Below are 10259 nucleotides of genomic sequence, written 5' to 3'. Positions count from 1 at the left end.
ACTTCAAGAAACTCAAATAAAGAGCAGATCAAGAATCACAAAAGGGCATACCGTTGCAGTAGGTGATGGGGACAAGTGGGCCGCCACCGACATCGCCCTCCCACCGTCCGCTGACTTCCAACATATCATCATGCCACGCATGATCTCCCTGACTCAGACTGTCGAACAGCTTGGCCTTGTAGATGCGAACTTGGGCATAGTCCTCGAAACGCCTCACTTGAAAAAAATAGAAGAATTCTCGCACTGTCAACTCCAGCGTGAAGAAACGACTCAGGTTCTCGAAACACTTGATCGCCCGGTAGACATTCGAGGTACACTGACTTGGAGCACACTCCATGGCGCAGAACACCTCCTTGAAAAGCCTTGACAATGGGAAGGTGAAGCCCAAGGAAAAATAAAAAGGACGGAAGGTGATGATCCTAGCAGTTGGGTCACTCGCATCTGCACGAGGCGTGTTGTCAGCCCGAGACTTCACTAGTTTGACCTGCACATCATCTGGAATGGCAGAAGCGTAAGCAGCCCGCCACTTTTGGAATTGAGCTTCAGTCGTCACACGGTGCAGGTTAGCCACAAACCTCTTGTTGTGCACTAAGGAGCCTCCCCACAAATACAGAGGCACTTGAGAGCTTGGAACTTTGCCATCATCTCCAGAAGACATAGTCAACGGGCAACTACAAGAGGAAAAGAAAATTCTATGAGTTAGAATACAAGAAAAAATTCTACAAGAGAAAAAAAACAGCAGCAGCAACAAAAAAAAACTAGGCCGCTTGAATCAGCCCAAGCTGCAAGAAGGAGCAGCCCAGCAGCCACTCCAGCGCAAGCCCAGGACGCGTCAGCTCCAGACACCAACATGCGTGGCCCATGCCTTGCTCAAGGCCCAGCGCAAGTGTGCGCAGCACAGGCGTCCAGCGCAGCCCACGACGCACCCCTGGCCCATCGTCTTCAGTCTGCACGCTCCAGCCTTGCGCACGCCAGCTCCAGCGCAAGCCCACTCCGCACGAAGGCCCAGTACCTCCTGGCTCCAGCCCCTGACTTGGCGCCTTCTTGCCTTGGCTCGAGCCCATGTCGCACACCAATCAGCACCTCCACGCCTCAATTGAACCCAGCGCACGTAGGCTCCAGTTTGTCTACCCACGAAATTGTGCAGCCCTTCCAAACCTCACAGACCCATGCCATGTCAACCAGAAGGCGTGGTCCAAGCTGCCAGAAGTCAAAGACAAAGAAAAAAAATTCCAGGCTAATTACCTTGGATTTGCGGCGAGGACAAGGTCTCAAGTAGGCTGGAATAATTCCTCAAGGCTATCTCTCTCTCACTAACGAAGTTGGGATGGATTTCTGATGTGGATGATAAATTGGAGGAACCCTACATTTATAAGGATCAAAAATTCCTTGACCTACAAGGAATCGCAAATCCTTCCCAAATTGGAGTTCATAAAATTAGCAAGTCGAACACCTCCTCCACTCAGGAGCCCAGGTCCACGCAGGAAGCCCAGTTACAGCTGGACAGCCCAATAGATGGTTTACATCTCCTACATGCCACCACGCGCCATGCAGAAGCTGGGGGGCATTTGTGGGAACCTAATTAATTCACAAACCTAGGTCAAATAATTCCTTCCATTTGGGGATTATTTGACCTAATCAGGAATTATTCAATTTAATTGGGGGTTACTCAATTAAATAGAATGATTCCTAATTAGGTTGAGGATTGATTTAAATTCCTACGAATATTCTCAATTAATGGAGGAGTTACCTAATTAAATTAGGTATTGATCTTATTGCTATCCTGATTAGGGATTTGATTTAAATCAATAAATCAAATCCCTAATTAAGGAAAATCTCGCCAAATTGGGGAGGAATAATTCCCTTCCATCTACGGAATTATTCCTCTGAAACCCTAGCTCCCGAGACTCCTATAAATACCTAGCTACACACAAGGGTTGAGGTACGTCTAAACTCCTACTGAAACTCTGCAGAAATTATCTCTCAGAAACCCTAGCCGCCATTTTCTCTCTCCCTTTTTACACAAGGCTCCGGCCACCACTCACGGCTCCGGCCTCCCGGTTTTTACCACACATACATATTCCCGTACCCTATTTTAGCCATCGTTTCTCTTCAGATCGATTGAACTGACTTAGGCATCGGAGGGCCTTTGGCCAACACCCCCCCGGGTGTGGTCCTCTTATTGTTATTCGTTTTGCAGGGAGAAAGAGAGGCGGAGAAGACGAAGGAATCTTTAGGCGAATATTCCCGTGGGAGGAAATTGGCTCCCACAACCACCACCTCCACCTTTACCCTAACCTCATCACCATTCCAACTCGGCTTCGACTCAGCCTGCGAACTCAGGCTCTGGGCAATGACATGCTGGGCGATTTTGGCGCCAGAGACCCCTTCCCAGCTGAGATAGCAAGTGGGTTTGGTGAGTAGGTGTTGGGCAGCGGCAACACAGAGCACAAGATTCTCATCCCCAATCTCTCTTCTCTCTCTCTGTCCCAGCTAGACTGCAGCCCTGTCTCTCCTCTCCAGCCTCCTATGCCTGAAGACGATGCCCAGAAGCTCCTCAGAAAGGTCAATTCTTCATTGATATCCTCGATTTGTATGATGCTTCTATGGTGTTTGATGAAATTACTGTGTAAAGTCTCAGTCTTTGCTTAGCTTAGCTTTGCCCAATTTTCATATCCTGAAGAAGATTACCCTTTTGGGTTCTGTTTGTAAAGTTAAGGACTTTTGTGGGTTGTGTGTTCTAGAATTGAGGTCTGAAGCTGTGATTTTGTTTTGTTTCCAAAAATTGGATAGTTTTGATTTTATGCAAGCAAATTGGAACTCATTTATGCCTTGCTTCTCTAGGTTGTTGGGTGGAGATTGATAGCTGGAGAAGGTGAGCTAAAATTACAGTGTCTTTGGAAATTGAGAGATTATAAATGTGGGGTTGAGCTCATCAACAGGATTTATAAGGTTGCGGAAGCTGCAGGGCATTTCCCAAATCTTCACTTGGAGCAACCCAATCAAGTTAGAGCAGAGCTATGGACATCTTCCATTGGTAAACTTCTTGCAAACTTGTAGAAACTTTTCATTGGGCTACTTGCCATACCATTTGCACATTGCTAACTTGAAACTTCATTTCAGGAGGATTGAGCATGAATGATTTCATTGTAGCTGCCAAAATAGATGACATAAAAACATCAGGTCTTGTGCCCAGAAAAAGAGTTTGGGCTTAGATGAAGCATTGTGTTTGTTTGTTGCCTTCATCAAGATCAATCCCCAAAAAGAGCATTCTGTAGTGTGGATTTTGCCAGCATCTAATTACCACAGAGGCTCAAGTTTTTGTAAAAATGTTAGAAGGAACATTATTCTTTTCCTCTACAGTTTGTACTGATGGATGGATAATCTGTTTATTTTATCAAAAGTACAATCACACGTCGACCCAAAAAAAGAAACGAATACCATTCTTATGATGGGAATTTGAAGTGATACGAAATTTTATTTTGAGATATATTTGTAGTATTGGTAGATTCGTATAACATCATCCAACAGAAGAAGTTCCAAAAAGCAAACATCTTCCTAACATTTTCACACAAGAAGAAATAACTTGTCAAAAACGCATTGGTGGGGTAAATTCTATTGAACCTCGGACAAGTTTTAGAAAATTCTTGAAAAAGATAAAAACATTTTAACACTCACAGCCTTCCTTAACCCAAAAAGAAAGAAAAAGGAAAAAGAAACGAACTCTCACCGCCGCGCATAAAACAGAGTAGCAGAGCGGGTAGCAAAGCATATAGCCGTTGTACGAAGTTCCAAGCCCAAGGCGTAGCTCAAAAGCGCGCTCATGGAGAAGCTGAAATCTCTGGTTCCAGAAACCCTAAAGCGAATGATCGGAGAGAGCTCTGCTGACGATCTTCCTCGCACATGTTCTTCTCTCGTCGAATTTCTTCTTCATTTCGAGCCCTTTCACCAAGTATGTCATTATTTTTGTACATTCTAATTTATGAGCAGCGAGAAACGAACAATAACAGAAGAAATGAAATGAATGAATGATAAAAATTTGTCGTATTTGATTAGATGGTGAGGGACTTGGCGGACCCTGAAGTGGCTCTGTGTGGCAAGAACAAAGAAGCTGCTTTGGAGTCTAAGCAAAAGGGGAATAAGTGCTTCTTGAGTGGTGATTATGCTAATGCTTTGGATTTCTATACTCAGGTACCTCCATCTTTGAAATTACTTCTCTATTTTAAAGCCATTGCTAGAGCTAACCCTTATTTGTTTACATGTTTGTTTATTATCATTGGCATGAGGCACAGGCATTGATAGTTGCTCCCATGGATGCACATGAAGACAGAAACTTGGTTGCTACTTTGTATGTGAATCGGGCTTCTGTATTGCATGTAAGTCCCATTCTTGATTTATGTGGGTATGTACCAAACGTAACAAGTTCAATTCTTTATCAACAGATTTCACTGTTCACTGTTACTGTATCTGTTATATGTAATCCTTAGAAAATGGGTCTTCTAAGGGAGTGTTTACGAGACTGCAATCGGGCACTTCAGATTTCTTCAAACTATGCAAAGGTGAGATGCTTTTATTGCCTAGCGTTAAGTTGTATTTTAATGAGTTAGAGATGCCTTTTTTTTACTGGAGGATAAAGGAGACTAAGAGAGTTACAGTTTTCTTCAAACTTACTTTTCTTCCTTTTTCCAATGTAGGCATGGTACAGAAGAGGTAAGGCAAATGCTTCTATGGGAAATTATAAGGATACTATCCGTGACTTGGATGTTGCTAAGACTCTGGAGTTGACAATGGGTGGAAAGAGACAGATAGAAAGTGAGATGAAGATAATTTTGGATCAACAGAATAGTACATCAAATCCATCAATACAACAGTATGAGAATACCTCAGATATTTTGGGTAAGATATTACCATTTAGTATCACATTGTGCAACTATAATCAAATATTCTGATCTCAGGAATGAAAATCTGTGCTCACTCTGGATGAGTAATCACCTTATGGTTTCTTAAGATATTGTAGACATTGGGCCCCCTAAGTTTTTATAACCTGTGATTAAAACTACAGATGAAAAAAATAGCAATTTGGAGACATGAAAAAGCTACAAAAATGGCTCCATGTTGACACGTAACAGCTTGAAATGGTATTCTCACTTAGAATATTCTGTTGGTTTCATCATTTTTATGTTTTTTTAACGTTATATTGAGTTAAGCTGATGGATTGATGTTCATACTTTCCTTAGGATGTAGCAGTGACAGGGTCTCATTTTGAGTGTACTTATGTTGTTGAGCCTTTTAATGCAATCTTTACTTTTTTTTAATTATGCTAAGATATTCCTGACTTTACAGCTTGTTTTGCTGGTTAAACTTCCTGCCTCTCTTTTCTTTCTAAATAAAGCTAGTCATGTTAGGGAAGTTAAGTATTCACAACCCAATTAAAGTACCTTGTAATCCATCAGATGAACCGCACCCAACGGGATTACGATGTGTCGCCACACCAGAGAAAGGAAAGGGTATGGCCTCAACAGGTGACCTTCCTCAAGCGTCCTTGGTACATACCGAAGACCCTATTTCGATGGTATGAACAGAGACTTCTTTTATATGTGCTATCGTGTACTTCTTTTCAGTTTTGTTAGTCGCCATTACTTTGCTACCGAATTGGATAGAGAGATGTTCCCCTTCTATGGAGACATTCCTGATACTCTATAGTTTGGTTTGGGAAACTAAATTGTTGTGTGATCCACTGCCTTGTCTCCTTTTTTTTCCTTTCAATTAGCATATCTGTGCAATACAGATGGTTGAGATCTTTTGAAGGGATGTTCTTTTTACAGTCTAATCAGAACATGTACCCCTGGAAAATTTATTGTGAAACTAAAAGTAGATATGTATCCTACAGTTTAATTTCCTTTCTTACATTCTCGTCATCAAAAGGCATAAGAAAAAATCGAAGCTGAATGGTGTACCATCTTCATTTTGTCTTTCAGTGAGTGTTGATTAATACTTCACAAGTTGCTGAAGAGGAATTATTTATTTAAACTTATTATCTTCGAAGCTCAAGTTGTGTTCAAGTATCATTTGTGCATCTTTTTTACCAACAGAGTAGGCTCTTATTGCCATTGGAAATATATGCAGTTCTTCTGAGGATTCTAAAATAAATTGTCCCTGTGCTTTGCAGATAATATTAAAGCCTTGTCGGGAAACTCATTGCCACTACTGCTTAAATGAGCTACCAGCAGATAAAGTCCCATGTACATCATGTTCAATACCATTGTATTGCTCCGAGAAATGCCGTATACGAGCAGGAGGAAAAATGTCCTGGGATTACCCAAACAATCAAAGGATTCATGAAAATTTATCAGCTGATCTTGAAAAGTACATAGCAGAGACCACTTTAAATGTTGATTCTGAAACAGATACTGAGCACATTCCTGAACATAAACATGAATGTAAAGGTGTACACTGGCCAGCAGTATTGCCTTCTGAGATAGTTTTGGCTGGTCGTGTGCTAGTAAAGTCTATAATCAAAAGAAGAGGTTCCACAGATATTTTTAATCTCAGAGAAATTTTGGTACATATAGTAACTATATTTTCTACTTTACTAATTTTCATTTCAGTTGACTGTCTCACTATTTCATAAATAGATGTCTTGTAGCTAATGACCTGTATATGTTTCTTGTTTTTCTTGTAGGATCTTTCTCACCATTACTCAAAAACGCCTCCAGAAAGAAAATTGGAATTACATATATATTCGGCTGTATTATCATATTGTCTTTAATATTCCGATGATTTTGAATTACCAATAAATGGGTTCTCTATTTCACAGGTTTACTCTCTCTCTCTCTCTCTCTCTCTCTCTCTCTCTCTCCTGCATGCACACATGCAGAGTCAGGGTTACACCTTTGGTGAATTATATATCTAAGAAACAAGAGGGTTAAGCAATGATGAAATGACTTCCTGGATCTGCCCTTGCAGGGTGGTTACTACCCCGCCCATATGTGCAAATCCATAGATTATCATTTTTGTAGGACAATGCTATATATTGACATATAAAAATCATGTTTTTCAACTAAGTGGTCATTCTCTCATCTACTTATACAAAGTTTCATGTGTGTCCTATTTTGTTAGAGAGTCAGTGTGATACTTCGTTACAATTTTCTCATAATAGAGTCACTTTGAAAGTCAACTTGTGTAGCAAGGATGAAAATCTTAAATATATTCATCGTTATAATCAAATTATGTTAACAGGTGAGAGATTGCAATGGATGTTAACCTCTTTTCTGACATCTGTATATACTTGGACGATCTATATCTCAATAGCAATTTAGATTTCATGCCTTGATTGTCACCTATTATATAAGGTTCCATTCTCCTGTTTTTGCAGATTGTCATACTTATATCCCAAATTAGGGTGAACTCTATGACTGTTGTTCGTATGAAATCCATTGATCAGCGTGGGTTAGAAGATATTGGAAAGTTTTCATCATTGGGTGGAGGTCTAACGAGTAATGTGGAACAGGTTTGCATTTATGGTATTCTTTTATTTATTTGGCTCCTTTTTGTTTCTTCTCTTATCTGACCACTCTTGTTCCAGTCAGTTACACTGCTTTTTTCCATAATAGTCTTGAACTCTGTTTATTAAGTAGGAATTTTCATGTGTGACACTGCAAAATGTGATAATTTATGTAAAACTTCTTGTATTGATATACGTTTCACTTCAGTTCATAAAAATTATGCCCTTTGACCCTGTGTATCATCGTTTTTGTTACTTTCATAGGTCAGAGTAGGTCAAGCTATCTATACATCTGGAAGTCTGTTCAATCATTCTTGTCAGCCAAACATCCATGCATATTTCCTTTCACGTACTCTCTTTATAAGAACGACAGAATTTGTCGCAGCAGGGGTACCCCTGGAGCTTTCCTATGGTCCACAGGTATGCCCACTTACTGTTGTATCTCATTCAGTTTGGTAGTGCGGAATAACATTATGATGTTCATGCAGCTATAGTATCTACAGAATGTAGAGAGCCCTTTTTTCCCCTAAACCTGTCCACATTTTGAAATACCAACATGGGACTGTAAAAACTAAGTTTTGTTTCTACAGGTTGGGCAGTGGGACTGTAAGGACCGAGTCAAGTTTCTGGAAGATGAATACTCATTTCGTTGTCAGTGCAGTGGGTGTTTAAAAGTAAACTTCTCTGACCTGGTCCTAAATGCTTTTCACTGTGTCGAACCGAATTGTTCTGGCGTAGTGATGTAGTACAACCCGTAGGTATTAGATTAAGCACTCAAACAATAGAACATAGAAGAATATAAAAGATCGAGGAGACGAAAATATAGATTGAAGCGACGAAAGAAAGGACCGAAATCAGAGAACCGAGAAGGAAGAACAGAAATCACATAGTTTTAAGAGAAGGTTTACTCAATATCCAAATCTGAATTTTAAAGAACTACATGGGGGTATTTATAGCAAACTAAAACCTAGACATAATAGGATAAAAATCCCTTGCTTAAAGGGAAATCCTAACCCAAATAAAATAGGAAACTTAAAACTAGAAATCTGGAAAAGTAGAAATCCTACTAGAATTGGGAAAACTAGAGAATCTAGGAAACTAACAAATACATTAGGAAACTAATAAATTTAGGTCATATGCGTCCTGCATCACGTAGTCTTGCAGAGCTCTGTTGTTGACTGTGAAAAAGAGAAACTTAAGCACTTACCCAACATCATCACTGCTGGCAACATGGAGCCTCATCTTCAGGTATTGTATGTTTCCTAGAAAGTACAAATTCTCCCGACTCACTTAGATTTATATTCATGTAATCATTCATTTGATGTTCACACAGGCTGAAGAGGTCATCAATATTGATGACATCGATAGAGTGGCTCATCATCATATGCAAATCAATAGCCTTTTTCATATAAATCCAGGCCTCTGTTTAAAATGTTGTTCTTATCGTGATCTGGAATCTTCCTCTGCAGCTGCAAATAAAGCATGGATTATTATCAGAAGGTATAACACTGTCTGAAAACTGGTTATGATCTTTTCAAATTTAATGGGCACCTATTTCCTATGTTCAATCTGCATGCTGAAGTCTGGTGCTCAATTCTTGACAGATTACAGGATGCAATAGTCTCAAAAGATGTATCTAGCACCATACTGGTGGATGCGTTAAGTTCTCTTGGTGTGCTGAGATCAACTTTCCATGCATATAATAGGAGCATTGCAGAAGTGAGTTTGTGACCACCCTTCAGTTTTGTACAATAGAATTTATATCATTTGAATGTGCAATTTGTAAGTACTAGACGCCAATATCTAAGTTGCTGTTATTGAACAACGTAGAAAGTGTTCAATGATTTTGGCACATATGACACTGAATTATATCACACTTGACTTCAAATGATTTTGATCTTTGCAGGCGGAAGACAATATTGCACAGGCGTTTTGTTTCGTTGGAGAGTTGCAACCTGCAATGGAACACTGTAAAGCCTCAATCGAGGTAAAACTCTTGTTGTGCATAAGTCACTTCATCTGAACTTTTTACATTTGTGTTGATTATATCTGATTTCTGCGAGGATAAATTCATAGATCAGACATGGATACCTCACTAGTCACTGGGTGTACTTATTGTTATTTAGTACATAAATAACTCCAAATGATGTTTTAATGTTGTTTCACATTGACAATTGGCAGATCCTGGAGAAGCTCTATAATCCTAATCACATTGTCATTGGATATGAACTTGTGAAGCTCTCGTCTATTCAATTATCCTTGGGTGACTGTGCTGCCGTGGACAGCATAAACCGACTTTGTAATGTATTTTCGTGTTATTATGGATCTCAGACATACAAGATTTTCCCATACCTTCAATTCCTTAAGAGGAGAGAGAAGCAGACCTCTTCCTTGAAGCACCAACAAAAATGATTGTCTGGCAAGTTTTTGGACTCGTTGCCCACCCAAATACTGTTGAGAATGTTAAATGTAAATATAACCTGATCAGTTTGCGGGAGCGCAATTACAATTTGAGTCTCCACATCTTTGAACATTGATGCATGAATTAGCATATTTCATGCATATAGATGCGTACATCTCATCTATTTCTAACTACGTCGTCAGGGAATGTCACATGTTTCAATTCAAGGCTTCAATGTCAGGGTTTATAAACTAATTTAGTCAAGGTAATTTCACATCTTTTTGTGCACATTTCGGCCCAAATTCAAAATCTCAATTCCCATTCCCATTTACCATTCTCAAATGCTTTCTCTGT

The 10259-nt window shown here is 39.9% G+C and overlaps 1 protein-coding gene and 1 pseudogene across 2 annotated transcripts; both read left to right on the top strand.

The window, feature by feature from the left end:
• Positions 1–2273: 2273 nt before the first annotated feature.
• LOC148297047 (putative pterin-4-alpha-carbinolamine dehydratase, chloroplastic) lies at positions 2274–3490 on the top strand (annotated as a pseudogene). Its single transcript, XR_015833952.1, has 3 exons — positions 2274–2565; positions 2845–3037; positions 3124–3490. The product of XR_015833952.1 is annotated as a putative pterin-4-alpha-carbinolamine dehydratase, chloroplastic (transcript).
• Positions 3491–3619: 129 nt separating this feature from the next.
• On the top strand, positions 3620–10041 carry LOC110768960 (uncharacterized). The gene is given in 16 exon segments (XM_088249322.1): positions 3620–3952; positions 4057–4191; positions 4293–4376; positions 4488–4559; positions 4695–4896; positions 5454–5572; positions 6170–6562; positions 6683–6817; positions 7376–7510; positions 7769–7924; positions 8095–8238; positions 8636–8752; positions 8838–9004; positions 9109–9223; positions 9411–9491; positions 9686–10041. Coding segments are annotated over 16 exon segments (2415 nt in total). The 5' UTR covers positions 3620–3823; the 3' UTR covers positions 9917–10041.
• The last annotated feature ends 218 nt before the right edge of the window (positions 10042–10259 follow it).

Source organism: Prunus avium, chromosome 2 (genome assembly GCF_965620075.1).
Source record: "Prunus avium chromosome 2, drPruAviu1.hap1.1, whole genome shotgun sequence".
Taxonomy (NCBI): Eukaryota; Viridiplantae; Streptophyta; class Magnoliopsida; order Rosales; family Rosaceae; genus Prunus; species Prunus avium.
This window is presented reverse-complemented; position numbering and strand designations above follow the sequence as displayed.